The sequence below is a fragment of the Kogia breviceps genome, chromosome 2, assembly GCF_026419965.1.
Source record: "Kogia breviceps isolate mKogBre1 chromosome 2, mKogBre1 haplotype 1, whole genome shotgun sequence".
NCBI lineage: Eukaryota > Metazoa > Chordata > Mammalia > Artiodactyla > Physeteridae > Kogia > Kogia breviceps.
The window spans coordinates 65,288,343-65,311,444 of record NC_081311.1 but is presented as its reverse complement, the minus strand read 5'-3'; the positions used below and the strand labels follow the sequence as shown (position 1 = coordinate 65,311,444).

Sequence of the window (23,102 nt, the reverse complement as noted above, 5' to 3'; positions counted from 1 at the left end):
ACTCACAATCTATCATTTGGAAAACCGCCTGTATCCTAAACTTCTCCAAATTCTCCTTGCCCCTTTTCTAAATGAACAAGGCTGTATCCTGAGGATGCTATTTTGCCTGCAGCTCATAATAAATGGTGTTTGTTTAACCTTCCAACCCCTCATACAACCAGGCCTAGAGATAGGTCTCCTGGCTCTTCACTCCTTCTAGACCTCCTTCCATTTGCCTTCTTAAAATCCCAGCTTCTGTGAAACACATGCCAACTGACCATTTCCCTGCTACTGTTCCTTGTGCTGGCATCCAAAGACATTCACAGTGCACTCATTCACAGATTCTGGCACTATTTTTTGCTTTCTTTTCCTACCACTATTCCTGCCATCGTTTTTGACGATTTCAATACCCGGGCCAAAAAAGGCATCCAACACACTAGCCTCTCAGTTCCTTGAACTGCAATTTTCCAACAGTCTTGTCCTCCCATCACATCTCAGACACCCATTCGCATGGTCATATTTTATATTTAAATGCAACCATCCAAATTTTAAGCATTCCCTATCTGACCATCATTTCCTACTTTGTAACTCACCACCACCCAATACTCTGACTCACACTACAACTCAACTCCACAAGCAACTACAATCCATTAACCACACTACTTTTTAAAAAATCATCACCTCCCAACCAAGTCCTTACATTTTCCTCCTTACAAAGCTTAAATTCCATAATCCATCAAGATAATCATTCCCCTGCCCTTTCTTCCCTTCTGTTTATACTCACTTGCTAAAACCACAACCTAGTTAAATCAACTGTCTGTCTCATTTTTACCTCTACCCAAGCAGCTAAATGTGACTAAAGAAAAAAAAAACACAACCATGTTGATTGGTCTCCTTTTAAAATTCATGAACGTAAGTTTCAAATGGGCCTCCAATGCCGCCAGTCTAACCCTGTATTTATTTCCATGGTCATCTTATTTTTCCACTCCCCTAAGTGATTATTTCACTCTTTCTCCTTTCTTCTTCAAACCTCCAACAACCTTCCCCCTATTCGAACTTTCTAACAAACTTGTGTCTTATTTCACTGTAAAGCAGAAATAATTCTAAGAGAACTTTCACAACCTCCCACGATCAAATCTACTAGAAGATTTGTATTTATATACATACTTGGCTTTCTCTCATGATATTATGGATCTACATGTCTGACTAAAGTCAATCCTCCACTAGCATACTCATCTCCATCTTTTCTTCACAACTTAAGGACCGCGCTCCTGCAGCTGATATCCCCTCCTGCATGGCTGATTTTCTACTTTCTGAGTAATTAATCACAAAAACATGCAAACATGCTTTAATTTCTCATGTAAAATAAAATACCCTTTCTTGATGGAGAAAAAATATGTATAGTATAGCACTTCTTTTTAAAAATACTTCTTATTTTCAAATACTTTAACGCTCACAAGAAATTACACAAATAGTACAGAATTCCTCTGTATCCTTTACTCAGTTCTCCCCAATAATAACAGCTTAAATAACCATACTTAAAACCAGGAAACTGACATTGGTATGTGGTATACTACTACATACATACTTACATATATTTTTTCAACAAAAGTTAAACTGTAACATTTCTTTTGAAAAGAATAACTTTAAGAGGAGGGAGGAAATACAGTGGAGGGGGTAGAGATAAAAGTTAGACTTTTTTAGATACGTTATTTTGTAGACTTGACTTTGGAACTATGTAATTATTTCATATAACTATAAAACTAAATTGAAATTAAACAAGCAATCCCTAAAAATTAAAAATTCTACAAGTTAACCTAAGTGTGTATCTACTTGATATAATGACACAGAGTATACCAATTTCAAGTGATATCAAAACACAGTTATTTGCCTGTGTATCTCACCTGGGGTATACTCAAAGGGCAAAAAAACCCTGCAAAATACTTAAAAAATGAAACAAAACAAAACTACAGTTGACCCTTGAACAGCTCAGGGGTTGGGGCGCTGATCCCCTGTGCTGTCGAAAATCTGAGTATAATCTTACAGTCGGTCCTCCATCCTTAGATTCAACCAACTGAGGATCGTATAGTATCACAGTAGGTATTTATTGAAAAAAATCTGCGTATAAGTGAACCTACACAGTTCAAACCCGTGTTGTTCAAGGGTCAACTGTATTTTCAGTTATCATAATATTGGTTGAAAGGTTGGTATTGTTAGGCAATAAATGTATAAGTCTGGAACATTTTATCACACCAAGTACATCAGGTAACAAGGAAGCTACTAAACAGTATTAAGATTGTGTCAAAAGGACTCAGGTGCCAAGTTGAAGAGGTCTCCCTGGACAAAAATGGGATAATATTAATAAAGATAATAACTGCAACAGACTGAAAAACATCAACCATGTTTAAGTCCATGAATATATAATAATATTCAAAAACAAAATCAAAAAATGAATTGTCACCACTGGAGCATGCTAATTCTTTTGAAAAATAAGTAACTACAGAGAGAATTCTTTCCCATATGAACTGTACTAATAAGGATTAAATAGCAGATATGAGAAAATTTCTTTACATATAAGTATCCAAGCTACAAAAATGAAAAAGAAATATTAGAATTAGAGTAGCACCACTTTGCCACCCCTAATAAATTAACTAGCCTAGGCACTGATCATCATGACTGCTAACATCACAAAGGACAGCCAGTCTCCTGGAAGAATGAATAAATAATACATCAAGGTTTTTAGAACAAACAGTAAATAATTCAAATTTCTTTCAACTCAGAGTTCTATAAACGGACCCATCCATTTCACTTACAGTTTCTAAATTAGGGGCCAGCAAACTTTTTCTGTAAAGGGGCAGACGGTAAATATTTTAGGCTTTGTTGGCCATAGGGGCTCGTTGTAACTCCCCACTCTGCCTCTGCCAGTTTTAGCTAGAAAGTAGCAATGGACAATAGGTAAATGAGTAGGCACTGACTTTATGTGCTGGGAAGAACTTTCAGGGACTGTAGTTTGCTAAGTAGTTACCTCTGCCCTAAATTATAAGGTTGAGAAATCAATGATCCCTAATGATAAATTAATTCTCCCCAGAAGAAAAGTTCATCTGGTACTTATTCAATCCTCAAATCTAATTCAGCAGAACAGTCAACATCATTTTCAGGATGACCATTCTGTAATTTATTTTGCTAATTTGAAATGTGTGGTAAGCATTAATGTGTTCTGATGACTCTGAGTCCAAACGTTTATAATTTTAAAAATTGTAATAAAGAAGATCTGTAAATAAAATGTTAGATATCTAGTAATAACTCCTATTTATTACTGAGTTAAGTTGAAACATATAGGTATATATACATAGGTGTATATAGACAGACAGACAGACAGATAGATACAGAAGTAATTTAGATGGTTGGACTTTTTACCTTATCAGAAAACCAAATGAGCCTGGAATCTTCATAATACCTAAACATGCCATATTTAGGATCCAATAATTCCCTCATGATGAGCAAGAAAAATTCTTTGCGTACCCCTCCTGCATCAACAGCATCTTCTCCAACAAATATAACCTAAAATAGGTTAATGCAAACACTGAATGTAAAGAAATGAACGTATATTCTGGAAACCCTACAACACGTTATTTATTATGAATAAAAGCGTGGCAATTAATAGCTAAAAATTTTTTAAGTATATAATTTTATTAAGATTCAAAGATACACTAAAAATGAACAGGAAAAGTTTAAACATATCTTCTGAATAAAAGTTCCAATTACACAACAGAAAATGTTAAATTACCTTGAGTGGCTTTTTGTAGTCTATATTCTTTGTTTTCCTAAGGACTTCCATTGCATCTCCTACTATATTTTCTCTACGTACCACTAGAATTAAGCAAGGATTCACAGATTCAATCACTGGGAGAAAAAGAGAGGAGACATTCTGTCTGTGGGCCTGGTCAATAGCCATCTAGAAAACAAAAGATTAAAAATTTAATAGCAATGCTATAAAGAAGCTGCTGTGACTGAATAAGCTAACCTCTACCTACTAATTATAGATATCCTATAATTCCTATACTACTGAATTCACACAGCACCTAACACAGTATTCAGCACAGCAGCAGAGCTTAATAAACTGAGCATAAAGAGTATCCTTTTGAATTTTTTTATAGTAATGTATAACTGATGATACCATTAAGCTAAGTAAGCATGGAACTGTAATAATTATGATAAATCTGAACACTGTTGTTTCTCAAAAAATAACTAGGATGAAGAGTGAGGAGAGAAAGAAAATAGCATTAAAACAAACCTTTAAAGAGAAAAAGAAACAGCCTGGCCAACTAAAAGGTTTATAGAAATTCATTTAGTAGAGTTATCACCATATATGCTCACAAACCAAGCATTTGGCTTTTACCATTTAAAGCTTTTATTTTTTCCTATGATTTTCCTTGTGTTCTTAGTTCTAAAATGGAATATCCTACATTGAAAGCACCAAGTGATTAACTTTTTTTTTTTTTTTAATTTGGCTGCACCAAGTCTTAGTTGCAGCACGTAGGATCTTTGTTGCCGCGTGTGGATCATCTTCTTTTTTTTAGTTGCAGCATGCGGGATCTTGTAGTTGCAGCATGTGGGATCTAGCTCCCTGACCAGGGATCGAACACCGGCCCCCTGCATTGGGAGCACAGAGTCTTAACCACTGGACCATCAGGGAAGTCCTGATTAACTTATTGTTTAACAAATATTGCTAAAACTAGCAATCTAGCTGTTAGTATAGAACCCTACAAAAATATTTATTTCTTCTGTTGATGAAAATGGAAATAAGCACATCTCTAAAATTCCTCCTACTCTTATTTATTGTTTAAATATATGGCAGAATTTAGAATAGTAAATGCATTTATTTTAAAGGAATAAAAATTGCCATCAAAATTGGGGGGAGGGGTAATTTTTAAAAGCATTTTTAGAATATTAAGTGCTCAAGGTCTCATCTCATCCTTAGTCCTCAGCCTCTATAGTCTGATATTCTATACCAGAGGAAGAAACTCAAAAACTTTTAAATTTACAAGTTCAAATGATAAAGCAAACCTACTGTAGACCTTCACGGTCATAATGTAAACTAGTTTTAAAAATTCTCATTATAGGGCTTCTCTGGTGGTGCAGTGGTTGAGAATCTGCCTGCCAATGCAGGGGACACGGGTTCAAGCCCTGGTCTGGGAGGATCCCACATGCCGCAGAGCAACTAGGCCCGTGAGCCACAACTACTGAGCCTGCGCGTCTGGAGCCTGTGCTCTCCAGCAAGAGAGGCTGCGATAGTGAGAGGCCCGTGCACCGTGATGAAGAGTGGCCCCCACTTGCCACAACTAGAGAAAGCCCTTGCACAGAAACGAAGACCCAACACAGTAAAAATAAATAAATTAATTAATAAACTCCTACCCCCAATATCTTAAAAAAAAAATTCTCATTATAAAGGAAAGAATGTTCAGCTTAAAGTGGGGGGCAGGGGGGAAGGAGAGTGGGGAGGAGGAAGAGGAGATGACCAACCTCAGGAAAGTACCTTATTTATTACTAAAACATTCTTCATGGACATTTCATACCCTCCTCCTAACAAGTGATCAAACGCCTCCTACTTTAACATCACCTCACCTCTACTGATTTTCATCTTTTACCAAGTATATAAATAGGAAATATATAATAAAGCAACATTTGAAACAAACCATTTTATCAAGTAAACTAGTCAAACTGTTTATAAAGATTGTATATTTCTATAATGAAAGAAGATTATACCATTCTTTAGATATAAATCTAAATTATTCTATGTCCTTTTAAATATATAAGTATCCTTCATAAGAATACACACTTCACATGCAAACAGTCCTCTTAATAGGTACACCAAAGGTGCTTTGGTAAAAGTAGTTTTGCAAAAGACGGACCACAAAGGTACAAAATATCCCCAAAGGCATTTCAAATACTTTAAAAAAACACTAGAGAAACAATTCAAAAACTACTCTCAAATTAAATTAGTACTATACAATATTTTACCTGCATCTGTAAGACTGCATCTGTTTGTAACAGAGTAGTTTTTGCTTGGGCGTCAAATACAAATGGGTATGTGCAGATTGTAACAGGGATATCTGCCAACTAGAAATAAAAAATTAGCTTATTAGTACAAATTGGTTTGTAACTTACTTCTTGTAGGTACTGTCATTTCTTGTGTAAAGTTGATCATATTCTTGGTTTGTTCGCTTTTGTGTCATTCAGGAATTATAAATAAAATGTGGCTTATTTCTTTTTTTTTAATTTTTAAATTTTATTTCTTTATACAGCAGGTTCTTATTAGTTATCCATTTTATACATATTAGTGTATACAGGTCAATCCCAATCTCCCACTTCATCATACCACCGCCCCCCCCCCCCGCCACTTTCCCCCGTTGGTGTCCATACGTAAAACGTGGCTTATTTCTGAATATAGAATTTTAACTGATAATTAGATGAGGCATCAGAATAACCCTAATTCCTAATTTTAGGAGAGAACTGTATACTTGAGAATCCATAAAATTGTAAATTACAGGTATCTTTTGCTTAACATATGAACTCCAAGTTTCAGTGAATTAGGCTGCAAATTTATGCTAAATGTGGGGCTCCTATGTTAAATACAGTACCCAGTTCTTATATGTTAGGGCTACTCTAGCAAGTGAGGACAATGATAAGCAATCTACTTATTCATTCAACAGATATTTACTGCCAGGTCATTAGGGGGACAACACTATTATAAGCCCAACAATCTGTTCATTCATTTAACTTACAAAATAAGCACGATTAGTATTATTATTTTCTGTCAATCTTCAAAGTTGATCAATAATAGTTGATCTATTATTACCATTATCAGACATTAGTCACCTTATCGACAATTATCTATCCTAGCAGGTAAAACATAGTGATTGACTGCTAAGTTTTTAACAGGGCAGAAAAATACAAAGAGCTATGAATTGCCAGTCACAGATCTTACGGTTGGAGGATGTTATACTACCATATACCCAACAAAGCAAAATTTTTGTGCCAGCCCTGACACAGAGCCCCTTCTTATTATAAGGCTTCCAGTGAAGACTTAATACACCATGAAACAATCCTCTTCTTTTTAAGTTCTTAGAAAGTTCTTTATATTGAGTCTGAATCTGCATTTCTATACATCACTTTGCTTTCTCTTTCAGTCTTCATTCTGCCCCTGCAGGGAAGTTTATATGGTTTAGATACTTCGTGCTGCCATGCTCTCCCTAGGTTGTCTTTTTCCCACACTAAACATGCCCAATTTTTCCAATCATCCTGAAAATAATATGGTTTCCAGCTCTACTCCATCCCAACTGCCTTCTTTTCTTTTATTTCTTTATTAGGCTGCGCTGGGTCTTAGTTGCGGCATGTGGGGATCTAGTTCCCTGACCAGGGATCAAACCTGGGCCCCCTGCATTGGGAGCATGAAGTGTTAACCACTGGACCACCACAGAAGTCCCCAATAGCCTTCTTTTAAATGTATTTCAATATGTCTAAGCCTCTTTCAACTATGGCCATCAAAAACAATGAAATAATTCAATAGTGCCCAATCAGTATAGAATACAAGACTATCAACTTGTTCTCAACATGTAAGACAATATGCTGAGCTACATTAACCCTTAAGTAAGTTATCATTCTTGGCTATTTCTCATAAGACAAGTTTACCCTCTACCCTGTATTTGTGTCACTAACTAGCTATGGATGATAGAAAGTCTTTTTACTACTCTGAAACTCTAAAAGACTGAGATGATTTCTAAAGTCCCCTTTGGCTCCAAAACTCTTTGATCTCATAATTTTATGTGCTACTTCTATTTGAGGATGAGGAAGCAAACAATGTCAGGCCCATAGTTTAAAGCTACTTCTAAATGCTTCATTGGTTCAAGTGCTGTGGAAAGAGCAAAGCAAACAACAAAACCTGAAGTCTATAACAGAAGTATAATACAACATTCCCAGGTGTTAAAAAGGTGGCTCAGGATTGTTGATTATGTAAGCCAAAGTGCCAGAACTTTATATATTAAGATAGTACATTAAACAAAGTGAGGAAGATGACCATACTGAAAGTTTATTCAATTTTATGGCCATTTTGAGTGTCAATTATTAGTTTAAAAATTGAAGATCATTCTACTTCTCTAACATAAAACATTTTCTGCCTTCTGAGTAGGCATTTGTGAAATTTTATAAGTTTGCTTTATTGTATTCTGAGGACACCATAAATTTTATACTGGAAGGCTTTAGGAGGATAGGAACTATTTTAAGACTAACATTGTTAAAAGGCATCATATAAGTGTAATGCTAACTAAAACAGAGGGTCTAATTTTCTTCAGAAAATTCCTCTGAAATGTTATACAGGGCAAGTTCTATACACTCATTAAAATATATATGTATATATACATGTATGTTTTAAAGTCACACACAAAAAAAGGAACTTTGGGGTCTTCAATCATTTAAGACAAAAGAGTATACCTTACTCTGAACATGAGACTTGATTACACCAAACTTACCTCAGTTAATCCATGGTTGACATCCTAAGACAGCAGTGCAGAATGTAACAGTAATGAGGAAAGAGCAATGTTAGTGTCCAAATTTAACTATTTCTATTCAAAGCAGCATTTCATTTATTTTGCTACAGCAGAATACTGAATTAATGAAGTAGACCAAAATACATCTACAACAAAACTTACCCTTTCCACATATACCTGATATATCTATAAATGTAATAAGACCTTCGTTTCAGGTATCTTGTGATCATAAAATCATTGACGCTTGAACATAATGAAATTTGGTTTCAGCAACTAAGTACACCATTTGCAGAATTTAGGTAGAACAGGGAAACTAATCCTAAGCCTAACTTGGTCTTGAAGAAATAATTTTATGGCCCAATCTCTCCACCTGGAAAATGGAGAAAATATCCCCCAGACTTTAAGACTTGGTTAATCTTGACAAAATATTTGAGAAGTGTTTAGTAGATTAAAATGCTATGTGGAAAGTGAGAAAATAAGCCATAATTGTTTTTACTCATCAGAAATAACCAGTGAAACAGAGGTATCTTACATTAAGCATTCTTTAACACTGAATTAGCTAAAATAGAAAGTACAAGACAGGGCATAGGGGTTGGTAAGTAGAAAGAGGAAATGAAGAGAGAAAGAGGTATTTATGAAGGATATAATAATGAAAATTATAATGAAAGCTTACCACTGCATTGAACAGAAATGCACAACATTTTCTTGAAGAAAGCTTTCACATATTCTCAGGGTATAGACTCAAAGTGCTAGAATCTCCAAAAGTATGTTACTAAATTTGCAGATGGCACCTCGTATAGTGAGGAATTAATCTTACCCAAAGAGAGGTCTGATTTTGCCCTCAGCTACTGGAAGATGATCCACAGGACTTTGGAATGTCATACCTGGACAGGAGTATCTTTGTTTGCCTGGAGGCTCTGGGAAATGTGGTTATCAGTTCTGCCTCCAGAAGGTCTGGAAAGTAAAGGTCAGCCACATGGGCAGTATGTGACGGAGCCTCAATAAAAACTCTGGGCACCAAGGCTCCAGTGAGCTTACTTGGTTGGCAATACCCTGAGAGTATTGACACAGATGGATGCTGGGAAAACAACTTGTCCATGACTCCTCAAGGAGAGGAAAACAGCTCAGCCTTTGGTACCTTTCCCAGACTCTACCCTTATGCACTTTTCCCCTTGGCGTTTTAATCTGTACTCTTTCCCTATAGTAAACTATAAACGTCAGTTTAACAGTTTCCAGTTAGTTCTGTGAAGTCTTGTAGCAAATTACTGAAACTGAGAGTGGTTCTAGGAATCCTCTAACATTGCAATTGGTATCAGAAGTGAAGGCAGTCTTGTGTGGATGAGTCCCTCTAACTTTGTAATTGGCTAAATTCTTGCACGCCACAAGCGGTATCACTGGAAGTTTAGCAAACACTTAGGGTTTGTTCACTATATTGTGCTAAATATAGTGCTAAATAAAGCCAAATAAAGCCAAAGCAGTGTAAGCATAAGTCATAAGTAAAATATGACTCTAACTTCCTGTTCTGAGAAAGGTAATTGTTGATAATAGCTTCTTTCAAAAAATTCAGAGTACCAAGTTATCACTATATATGTGCCACATTGGCAGTGTTAAAAGAAGAATATATTTACAAGCTGTTCTGCAGAAAAACCCTTTTAGATTACACTCAGTTTAATTTAAAGCAATTTAACAGGAACAACTGAAATACTTTTATAGTATATCTTGTGGGATGTTTTGTAAAGTGCTATTACAACTAAAAGGCGTGAATAAGCAAAGAAACACCTTTTAGTATTTTCTGACTACCTATGGCCAGCTTGAAAACTATATTTGATACCTGGTATCATGGAAGATGGATTTTATTCTTAATAATGAAACATTAATATATATGCACTTTTTTATTGCTAAATGTTAATAGATAAAGGTTCTAGGCATATCATTTAGCACTGGGAAGCCAATAAGATAATCAGAATTTATAGTGTAACTAAACCATATTAAAGCAGAACAAAAGTTTGATGGTAGAGACAGATGTGAGCTAGAAGGAATATGAAAAATAATGGGACATGTGGCAAACTTGGGAAAAGAGACTATTAGATATCAGGCAAAATGATTTATCTAGGGGAGAGGCATCAAAGGGAAAACCATATTAAGTTCATCATTAGAAATTTCAATTTAAGTGTTAAGGATCTAACACAAAAGCTCAAACATTTAAAAAGAAAAAAAGTAAATATGTAAAAAAAGCAAGGATAAACTCCTCTGGGAAATATTAGAGTTGCAAGATAGTTGTTATATTAGTTGCAAGTCTAAATGAACCAAAGTAGTATTTCCAAGGAAAATTTAGAAGGAAAAAATGTGGTGGGGGGTGCGGACAGGATATTACAAAATACATGAGGTCAATGAAAGGTCTATTGCTAAAAATTTACCACATCATTCAATGTGTGACCTACTAGTGGCTCCAAATCCACATACTCAAGCACTAACTGTTGGCTGTTTGTAGACTGGGGGCCCTAAAATTAGGTCAAGGCATGCCTAATTTTAGTTACCCAATGTCCTAGAAACTTGAGTAAGAAAGGCCTAAAGGAATGTTCAAAAGTCAGGGTCTCATTGACAATGACTGCTTGAGCACAGGCGTGAGTGCTCCAAGGGCTGGTAGTAGAAGCTACTGCTGCAAAGTGGCTATTGAAGTTATAATTGTATTAAATGAATGCTAACAATTTGGATATTTTATTTTATTTCTGGCTGCTCGGGTAACATTAGCCCTTAACCCAGCATATATGGTTTTTTCACTTTTTTATTTTCTTTTTGGGTACAGCTGTAAAATATTTGGATATAGGAAATGTTGTGTTATTTTGCAGCCTTGATATTCAGGGTGGATTGTAAAATATACATTTTTGTGAGATTTCAAAGATTAAGATTATTTTGATAACATTATTTACAGATTTAAAATATGTGGTTATCACAAGTGTGTGGAGGGGGAAAACTACTGCATAAAATAACTAACTTGGAATAAATATTTTGCATCAGTTTGAAAAAAAAAAAGTCAGGGTCTCATGGTCCAAAGCTGACTTACATTAAGGCTGCTTTTAACATCAATGGTTAATGATAGTTCTAGGTAGTTCTAGACAAAAAAAAATGCAACTCCTTGGCATGTTTTAGTTTCAACAAATTACTTATGGCAAAACACTGTATCATTGCTGGTGTCATCATTATTATTTTTTTTTGTCATCACTATTTAAGGGTATAACACAGGATTATTCTGAGGAGGTATAAACAGAGGATACCGAAGTTACTGAAGTAATTCAAGTAAATATGAAAGGTGCTGGTGACTAGGCAGAAAAAAAAAGATACTTCTAAAACACGAAGAAAATGAAAAATAAACCAATATAACTTGGTAATTCAAGGCATAAGGAATCAGTCCAAGAGTCTGCGAAACATTAATGCCATTAAAAATGACAAGGGAACTTTAAAAAGCAAGTATGAACCTTCTGGGAAATATTATAGCTGCAAGGTTTATACTGCAAGTATTAAATGTACTGCAATGTTAAAGAACACAAATGTATTTTAATTTCTTCATTTCATTAAATGAGGAAGAAACTCAAACCTAGAAAGTTAAGTACTGGCCTATCTTCCCAAAGCTGGTCTCCCTAGCTGTTATGTCAGTCTATCTTCCTAGTTTGCTGATGAGCATGTCATGCTGTCAGCTCAGCATTGTCTGCAGTTAAAGTACAAAAACTTAATGCCACAGAAGAAATACAGTAATGACTTACAAACACAGCACAATTAATATTGAAATAAAATTTATGACTTAAAAAATATATAAAGTGTAATATCAAAGACTGTAAAAATGTCACCAATTTATCAAATATATTTACTAGTACTTACTTGTATCTGACATGTCTTACATAGGCATACACAGTTCTTGAAATAATATGCACTTTAAAAAAGGCTTAACTTGACTTTTAATTATAAGAGGCACAGACTCAGCATAGACCTTCTACACTTTATTCTAAATTAATCAATTTTTACTAGATATATATCGATACGTATGTACAGTAACAAAAAGTATAAGAAAGGGAAGAAAAAAGAGCAAAGAGTTTAGTTGTAATCACTAAAGTTTTTTTTTTATTTTTGTTTGGCCGCAACGTGCAGCTTGTGGGATCCTAGTTACCCAACCAGGGATGAAACCTGGCCCTCGGCAGTGAAAGCATGGAGCCCTAACTATTGGACCGCTAAAGTATGAATTTCCCACTAAAGTATTTTTATAAACAATTTTAGAGCAAAGTTTAAAGAGGTAAGCAAATAAACTGAGACTAATACCTAGAAAGTGGAGAAAAACATCAAATAGCAGAAGATAAAAAGAGAGAGAACTCGTGTTCTTTTATTTTGCCAAGAAATTATTGTAGAGGGAGAAAAACAGATAAAAAGCAAAAGGAATCCAAATGAAAAAATTTCATACTCTAATTGATATTAGAGTCTGGAAAAACAAACAAAACAGAGAAGCTTATATAGTAACCAGCAGGAGTAGGAGGATCAAGCAAAAACTTCATGGAAACATGAAAAGGGAAAAAGATGAAACAGGATGGGAAAATGGAAGAGGATGAGGTGAAAAGTTAGTCTCAGCTGTACAAGAGGATATTACAAGGAATGCAAAGAATTTCACATAATTAGTTTTTAATGTTTAGAGACCAGGAAACTATATACCTGATGGGTTCTTTTTTTTATTTTTATTTTTTCCTTCTAGTTCTATTGAGATATAAATGACACACAGCACTGTGTTAGTTTAAGGTGTATATTCCTGATGGATTCTTAAAATCCTTGACTGGGAAAGAAAGGAAATGGAGAAAGAAATCTCAACAGATTACGGCATAAAGAGAAATATAATAAAGGTAATATATAATAAAGGTAATATAATAAAGGTAAAATAATTTCCTTGCAGTGTTTAGAACAAGGTAAAGTTTTACATATATACGTGTATATATTTATATATAAAATATATGTGTGTATATATATATAAATACAATTCATAGACATATTTCTTATAATTCATAGTAATTATCTTCTATCAAAGAATATTTTAAACTTTCACATGAAGGAATGGAATTATTGCAAGATCATAACTCTTGTTCAATAATGGTATACATATGTACATTGTATACATAGATATAAGTACGTATATATGTGTATATATGTCTATGTGCACATAAATACACATATACACATCTATATCATCACAAAACAGCATATAAGTATCTTTAGGATAGACACTTTAAAACTTTACTAACTTTACTTACAGGGCCAACATGATGTTCAACCTAGTATTAAGACTAGTAATGCAAGCATGAATTTTATTAAACAGCCTCAGGAAAAGTCTTTAGTGTTATATGTAAATGTGAAAGTGATCTGAACTCTCTCAAAGAAAGAAGCACCTTCAGATGTCATAATATAAATTAATAAACTACTTAAGAGTTAGTCAAAGACCTTCAAAGTAAATTGTCAGCCTTCTATTTCCAGAAGACTAGAAGAACCCAAATCACGGGTTCTAGATTCTGATTTCTAAGATGTGACAGTAAGTTCACTATACACATTAAAGAACAAGTTTCCACTGCCACAACCACCTATTCAATACCAGTCTGTCTATAAATGGAGAGAAAGGAAAAACGTGGTTGAAAGTGTAGAGTAATAGAGGGCAATTTTCAAGTACAGCAACTTAGAAAGTCTAGAAGAATGTGGTCCTCTACTGTCTCCCTCTTACCAGAAAACAGTAGAACTGAAAGAATTCCTAAGGAAATTCAATCTGATATCATCACAGATACATACCAAGAGGAGTTTGGATACAGGCCCACCACGCTTAAAAGCAAACATTCAAACCATAGCTTTTCCACGTAGCACAAGATTACTGCTAGCTTAAAAATCCTATTAGACTGGCATTTCTCTTAACTTGTTCAGAATACAAGTAGTTTATGACCTACATACCAGATAAAAATTCAGATGTAAAAGAACATCAGATCTAATTCACAGTGATCCAAGAGGATATAACTCTCCAGGAGAGAGTGAAATGCTTAGTGAAATAAGTCAGACAGAAAGACAAACACTATATGATATCACTTACATGTGGAATCTAAAAAATAATACAAATGAATCTATATACAAAACAGAACACACTCACAGACACAGAAAACAAACTTACGGTTATCAAAGGGGAGGGGGGAGGAGGGACAAATTAGGAGTAGGGGATTACAGCTACAAACTACCATACATTAAAATAGATAAGCAATAAGGATTTACTGTATAGCACAAGGAATTATATTCAATAAAAAAACTAAAAAGAAAACGTTGAAATGGGATATGAAGTTAGGTGCTCTTATGTCACACTCCTTCCTTATCATATTTAGGTTGTGAGCTGAGATTCCTGATCAAGAGAACATAATCATCTTCCATATCTAATATTAACTTGATTATTAAATTTGTAGAGTTATAAGTAATTTATCAATTTGTTATGCCTTAAGAATTCTTTTAAAAGCTATGTACCAGGAGTTTAGAACTAGTTTAGTGTTTGTATATATTTAAATAAAATAATCGTAAATAAGGTAAGTGAACACTAAGCTTCTTAAAGGAATTACTTTTTTTAAAAAGGAGTCTATATAATCACTCCAGTCTCAAAAACACTGCTCAAAGACCTAGGGTATCTAGGTGGTGTATCAGGGTTTACATGCAAGTTTTTTGATTAAAAAAGTTCATTTTCTGAATCATCAGTTTTTCTCAATGGTAAATAATTTTAATCCCTTTACATTGCAGTAAATATTTATTTATTTTTGAATTTTATTTATTATTTTATACAGCAGGTTCTTATTAGTTATCCATTTTATACATATTAGAGTATATATGTCAATACCAATCTCCTAATTCATCACACCACCACCCCCCTGCAGTAAATATTTATGAAGCCTCAAATTTGCATTCTCTCGAAGATAAAATATGAGACTTCACACAAGTCCTGCAGAGTGAAAATTAGTAACCTCAAGAAATATGTTTTTTCTCCTGTCTTAGGGGTTCACTGGAGGAAAAGTTTGAAAAGCTTTATCTAGGTGAGAGCTTTAGTTTAAATAGGGAAGGAAAAAGGAAATATTTATTCAAAGCTTTCCAGAGGTTAAGTATTTTCTTTCTTAAAAAACTGTTGTCCCTTGACTCCAGCTAACCACCCTACTTTTTTACTCCCTCCTCTTCAGTGCAGAACTTCTTGAGAGTACTGCCTATGGCTTTTGTTCCCTATCCTCACCTCTAAATTTCTCTTAAGCATACTTACTCTAGACTGGCATTATCAAGGTTACCAATGACCTTCACGTAACCAAATGCATTGATCAATTCTATGGTTTTATCCTATTTCTCAGCAGAGTTCAATATGGTTTCTCCTTCACTTTTCAATTTTGGTTTCCACAACTCTCTCCTAGTTTTCCTCCTACCTCTCTTAATCTCCTTTGTTGATTTCTCTCCTTTCCTCATCTCATATCCATCAGCAATTCTTGGCCGTTTTACCTCCAAGAGGTACCCAAGTCCATTTCCATCTTCCATCTATACAACTACCAATTCTAGTCAAACCCATCATTTCTCTCCCCTAATCTACTCCATTCCCCTCACTCCATCATCCACACAGCTGACACAGTGGTTATTTCAGAATATAAATTACACTGTACAGTATTCAACCCCTGCTTACCACCCTCTAACGGCTTACCGTAACACTTCAGATAAAATCCATGTTCCCGATCCTAATTTACTAAACCTTCCATGATCTGGCACCTGCCCATTTCTCTGATCCTTTCCCAGAACTCTCCCCATTCCCATATTTTAGCCATACTGGCCTTTTTCTATTCTTCAAACATGTCAAGCTTGCTCTCACCTAAGGTCTTTTAGTAGATGTAATTTTTCCTGAAATTTTCTTTGCTCTGATCTTACATGGCTGCTTTTTGTCATTTAGATTACAGATCATACTTCTTTAGACAAGATTTTTCTGATTACCCAATCGCAAGAAACCGTCCTGTCTTTATTACCTTCTCTTATTTTAATTCTCTATATACTGCTTATTATAAGCTTTTTTTGGTTTTTTTTTTTTCTTTACTTGATTACTATCCATCTTGCCCACTAGATTGTAAGTTTCATGAGAACAGGGCCTTATCCATCTGGTTAATCACTGTATTTCTTAAACCTAAAAATAAGTGCCTGTTACAAAGGAGAGTCATTTAATAAGTATTTGTTGAATAAGCAAATGAACAGACATAAATCTGTAGGATGTTTGTAAACTGACTGAGCCTCCTAGTGATTGTGGGAAAAAATAAAATCAACAAATCTCTCCCAATCCAGATCCAAGTATCTAGAGAAGCAAAGATGTTCTAGAAGTGACCTGATGCCTATAGGTAAGAGCATCCTAAAAAGAGCATGCACTAACTGCACTGACATTCAAAAACTACTGTACTTTCTAAGTGCCTACTACACATATTTGAGATACTGTAAGAAGTGCTGGTGAATAAACTGACAGAGTGCCTATCCATAAGGAGCTTGCAGTTGGTACCTAGAAAGCAATGAAAGGCTATTCACCTTCCTAGAACTGCTACATGCATGTTGCTTAAATTACCTGCTTCAGGGGTGGGAAAGTTGGCCTTAAGTATATTATAATGGTTAGCAAATAAGAGTCTAAACCTGTTTTATATCTAGCTGCTTACTCATTTCTATACTGAAATTTTATGTGACTAATGAAAGTTTTATAAGACTATGATATTAGTTTTATTTTTATTTTATTTTTATTTTGTTGGCCATGCGGCACGTGGGATCTTAGTTCCCTGACCACGGATCGAACCCTCACCCCCTGCAGTGGAAGCACAAAGTCTTAACCACTGGACTGCCAGGGAAGTCCCTATGCTATTATTTTAATTAAGTATCTAGTTATTAGAGACTTAGCCACATGGAAAGAAATATATGGCACTTGTGGAGGTATGCCAAAGAACTGAAATCAAATTAAGCACATAAAAGGGGAAAAATAAAAACTAGAATCAACGGTACCACAGCTTACTTCTGGTAGTTCTGAGGCACTGATCTCACAATTTTAATACGTTCTTAGAGTTCAAGTATCAGAGACTCCAGTATCCTCAACATTAGAGAATTAAGAGACAACCTCATGCAAAATAAATGAGACTTAGAAAAATAAGTCATATTTGCATTTTTCTATAGCAAAGGGTAATCTATCTCTTTGGTTTGGCTTTGGTATAAAAGCAGAATGCTTACTTATAAATACTGCATAATATATAGCTGCTCCACTGACAAAGGATTAATCTCCAAAATTTATAAGCAACTCATGCAGCTCAATAACAAAAAAACAAACAACCCAATCCAAAAATGGGCAGAAGAACTAAATAGACATTTCTCCAAAGAAGATATACAGATTGCTAACAAACACATGAAAGAATGCTCAACATCATTAATCATTAGAGAAATGCAAATCAAAACTACAATGAGATATCATCTCACACCGGTCAGACTGGCCATCATCAAAAACTCTAGAAACAATAAATGCTGGAGAGGGTGTGGAGAAAAGGGAACCCTCTTGCACTGCTGGTGGGAATGTCAACTGATACAGCCACTATGGAGAACAGTATGCAGGTTCCTTAAAAAACTACAAATAGGGCTTCCCTGGTGGCGCAGTGGTTGAGAGTCCGCCTGCCGATGCAGGGGATGCGGGTTCGTGCCCCGGTCCGGGAAGATCCCACGTGCCGTAGAGCGGCTGGGCCCATGAGCCATGGCCGCTGGGCCTGCGCGTCCGGGGCCTGTGCTCCGCAACAGGAGAGGCCACGACAGTGAGAGGCCTGCGTACCGCAAAAAAAAAAAAAAAAAAAAAAAAAAAAAAAAAAAAACTACAAATAGAACTACCATACGACCCAGCAATCCCACTACTGGGCATATACCCTGAGAAAACCATAATTCAAAAAGACTCATGTACCAAAATGTTCATTGCAGCTCTATTTACAATAGCCAGAACATGGAAGCAACCTAAGTGTCCATCAACAGATGAATGGATAAAGAAGATGTGGCACATATATACAATGTAATATTACTCAACCATAAAAAGAAATGAAATTATTTATAATGAGGTGGATGGACCTGGAGTCTGTCATACAGAGTGAAGTAAGTCAGAAGGAGAAAAACAAATACCGTATGCTAACACATATATATGGACTCTAAGGGAAAAAAAATGTCATGAAGAGATTAGTGGTAGGACGGGAATAAAACACAGACTTACTAGAGCATGGACTTGAGGATATGGGGAGGGAGAAGGGTAAGCTGTGACGAAGTGAGAGAGTGGCAGGGACATATATACACTATAAAATGTAAATTAGATAGCTAGTGGGAAGCTGCCGCATAGCACAGGGAGATCACCTCTGTGCTTTGTGATCACCTAGAGGGGTGGGATAGGGAGGGTGGGAGAGAGGGTGATGCAAGAGGGAAGAGATATGGGAACATATGTATATGTATAACTGATTCACTTTGTTGTAAAGGAAAAATTAACACACTATTGTAAAACAGTTATACTCCAATAAAGATGTTTAAAAAAAATATACAGCTGCTCCTTTGCAATATGTTTTTATTTAAAAAATGAGCTCTGAATAAAAGCTCTGAAAAAGCTTTGTTGTTTCAAAAATACACAATTGTTCCTTTTGTATTAGAACAAATGATACATAAAAATGAAATCATAAAATGCAATAGGAAACATACCATTCCATAGGCCTGCTGTTGGACCCAATTGATATAATCATTCCGTATGTCTATCAATTCTTGTACTTCATGTATATAAAATTTATCATATTGTATAATCTGTCCAGTTTTCTCATTTACCTACAAAAAACAAAAACATAATTAACATTAAATTTAACCAGTACCTAAGAAAGAGACTGAAAAATGTTTAAATAGAAAAAGGTTTCAGATTTCTTAGCTATTTTCTCTTCCTATAAAAGAATAATTTACTGAGTGCCTACCATATGCAAAATGCTAGTTAAGTGCTATGGGAAACACAAAGATTTACAAGATGTGATATCTGTATTTAGTACCTCAAAATCCATTAAAAAATATTTATGTAAACACCACACAATAGGAGATATGTACCATAAGTATATATAGTATACAAAGACTAGAAACGATAAAGTCTTCTGGTTGGGAATAGGACTTAAATAATAGTAAGAATAGCTAATGCTTGTTAACCGTCACTCAATAGTGGCATCTGATTATAATAAACTAACAGGATGACATTTGGGTAGGATGTGAAAAATGAAGACAGTGCAAATTACCATCCTAGAAATTACTTACTAATTACAAAAGGAAAAACAAGTCTTAACAGTGGAGACCACCACCTTAACTGAGTGATCAAACTAACCACCACCCATACTGGGACAATCAAATATTATGTTCCTGCTGGGACTTCCCTGGCAGTCCAGTGGTTAAGACTCCACGCTTCCACTGCAGGGGGCGCAGGTTCGATCCCTGGTCAGGGAACTAAGATCCCACGTGACTCGAAGCACGGCCAAAAAAAAAATTTTCCTGCTGATATAATGCAACAGGAAGTAAAGACATTATCTGTGAACCAAGAAAATGTCTAACCTGAATCTAGTCAAGTCCGTGATTTAATTTCCAGTTTATAGGAAATACAGGAAAAGAGGAACAAGTTAAATAAACATCATTATAAGGAAACAGACAATTATCCTAATTGTAGGAACTTTACAAGAAGACTGGCCAGGACTCTCCAAAAAGTCAAGGTAATGAGATCGAAAGGTGGGGGTTATTCTAAGTTAAAAGAAATTAGAGGAGTTCTAGGGCTGGATATGGCAGAGTACTTTGTATCAGACTAATCCTCCTGACAATAACAGTTATAATCTCTGGACAGTATATAAAAAAAACAACTATTTAAAAACACTGGAGATCAACCCAAAGCAGGCAGAAACAAGAATGAACACAATCTCTGAAAGAAGGAAAGCACATGTTGAGAACCACATTTTTTTTTTTAACATGGGAGTACTTCCAAAGCAGCATAAGGGGTAGGGGATGCAGCACATGCAGAAAGCAACAGTTTTATCAGACAAAGAAGTGTGAGATGGAAGCTGCCAACATGGCAGACAATGAGGAAGAAAAATCCCAGAAAGGAATCCTGAGGACAAAGTCCCAAAATCTACATGTAAATCCCCCCCACATCTTTGGCTAACTCTTAAACCATGAAAGCACAGTGAGATTTGGCGTGGGGGGACAGGGACGGACAATGCCCCAACAGAAAGCAGCAACTGGGAGGCGACTCTTAAGAGTACATTTCAAGACAAGCATCTCCAGAGGGAAAAAAGGTACATTTCATAATGATAAAAGAATTAATTTATCAAGAAGTCATGACAATCCCAAATAACAGCGCTTCAAAATACAAGAAGGGAAAATTGACAGAACCACCGTCATCGTTAGAAGTTTTAACACCCCTCTCTTGGTAACCGATTTACAAAAAAAAAAAAAAAAAAAGAAGGGCAAAATCAGTAAGTAAGGAAGATTTGAACATCAATTTCAACCAACTTGAACTCATTGCCAGAAGGGAGGGAGGTGGGGGCAGGAGAGAAATAGGTGAAGGAGATAAAGAGGTACAAACTTTCAGTTATGAAATAAATGAGTCACAGGTATTAAAGTGTACAGTGTGGGAAATATAGTCAATAATTATGCAATATCTTTGTATGGTGACAGATGACAACTAGACTTACCATGGCAATCATTTTGAAATGTATAGAAATATCAAATTATGTTTTGTACCAGGAACTAATATAGTGTTGTAGGTCAACTGTACTTCAAAAACAAACTCATAGAAAAGGAGATCAGATTTGTGGTTACCGGAGGTGGGGGTGGAGGGAGGGGGATGTGGATGAAGGGAGTCAAAAGGTACCAACTCCCAGTTATAAGATAAATAAATATTAGGGATATAACGTAAAACAACATAAATATAGTTAACACTTCTGTATGTTATATGTATGAAAGTTGTTAACAGAGTAAAACCTAAGAGTTCTCATCACAAGGAAAAAATTTTTTTTCTGTCTTTAATGTTGTTATCTATATGAGACAATGGATGTTGAGTAAACTTATTGTGGTAATCATTTCATAATGTATGTAAGTCAAATCATTATTGCTGTACACCTTAAACTTATACAGAGCTATATGTCAGTTATATCTCAATAAAATGGAAAGAAAAAAATAGAACATTCCACCCAGTAATTGTACATGGAATGTTCACTAACATATATCATAACCCGGACCATATAACAAGCCTTAATAAATATCTTTAAAAGAATCCAACGTATACAAAGTATGTTCTTTGACCCCAACAGAAATAAACTAAAAGTCAATAACAAAAATATATTTGGAAAATCCTAGAAAACTGGTGATTAAAACACTTCAAAATTACCCCAAACTTTCCTTATATCCATCAGAGAGCTAAAGTCACAAGATAACCAAGTAGCCTGAAGTCCAAGGATGGACAGATACTTCCAAAGAAATGGGTCACCATGGCAGAGCAAGAGGAAGTTTAGCACTGTCATACAAGCAGCAAAGAAGAAATCAGCTAAAATTCTAAGAAACTGCTTAAGGCTGAGTATGGGATAACTTGAGAGGATAAAACCCCAGGGTGCCTCAGACAGTTTGCACTCACTCATAGACTCTTCCCACAGACCTCTACTGGGTGCCCAGGAGGATGAGTGGAAACAGGGCAGGAGATCAAGAGACTCTCTCAGTGGTGCAAGGTATTGGCTGCCTCTGTGAGAAACAAACAAGGCCTGCCACCCTGTCCAGATCCTTCTCTCACATAGAGAAAGCAAAAACTTCAAGCCACTGATGAAGGGGAAGCAAATTCTATGCCACGTTGCTGGAGGAGGGGGGAAAATCCTCAATCCCTGGGAAGAAGGGGGACAAGAACTGTCCTGAGCCCAGAACCTTGTATCAGTAGTGCTAGAGGTTCTCTACTGCTGGGGGTGGGAGCAGAAATTCTGAGAAAATTCCATCCCCGAGACCCTGGTACACACCCAGCTATCTACCTAAGACCAACACTATACCACAATAACAAAGAACCTTTTCTGTCCCTTCTCCTCTACCAATCTTGAAAGCACTAAGTAACAAGCAACACCAACTCACCACTGAGGAGGGGCAAAAGTGGGGAGAGAAACCCGTCTATGGAGCAGGCATGCAGAGTGAAGCACAAACACTGAGAAGAAATCTTTGACATTTCAACTTCACCTTAAGCATCAGACAATATTAGAGGAATCTGAGGTCTCCAGTGCAATGAAGTTAACTACAGTAAACTAAAAACTCAATTCCAGTTCAACTGCAGATTAGATTGGCTTAAATCCCTACACTAAAAACCACATAAGAGGTATACACATACAGGATTTAGATCTAATTACTTCAGTGTCTACTATTTTACAGACAACCAAAAATTGTGAGACATATCAAAAATCAAATAAGTAAATAAAACAAAGACCACAAAAAAAGTCTAGAGACAAAGTAATCAACAGAGCCAGACTCAGAGATGAC

At 35.5% G+C, this 23,102-nt stretch overlaps 1 protein-coding gene across 7 annotated transcripts in view; it reads right to left on the bottom strand.

Moving 5' to 3' along the window:
* The window catches only part of HERC4 (HECT and RLD domain containing E3 ubiquitin protein ligase 4), a 140,266-nt gene that overhangs the window by 29,295 nt on the left and 87,869 nt on the right, over nt 1-23,102 (bottom strand). For 4 of the 7 annotated variants that reach the window (XR_010838956.1, XM_067025509.1, XM_067025510.1 and 1 more), the window contains exons 15-18: nt 19,278-19,397; nt 6,001-6,099; nt 3,767-3,934; nt 3,397-3,540 (exon numbers count right to left, since the gene is read on the bottom strand). Coding sequence is in view for 6 of the 7 variants with exons in the window: in XM_067025509.1 (XP_066881610.1) it covers nt 3,397-3,540; nt 3,767-3,934; nt 6,001-6,099; nt 19,278-19,397 (531 nt within the window). In the remaining variant the exon portion in view is untranslated. Of the gene's footprint in view, nt 1-3,396; nt 3,541-3,766; nt 3,935-6,000; nt 6,100-8,507; nt 8,532-19,277; nt 19,398-23,102 lie in introns of all 7 variants that reach the window. The other 3 variants (XM_059054934.2, XM_059054935.2, XM_059054937.2) reach the window with 1 other exon arrangement.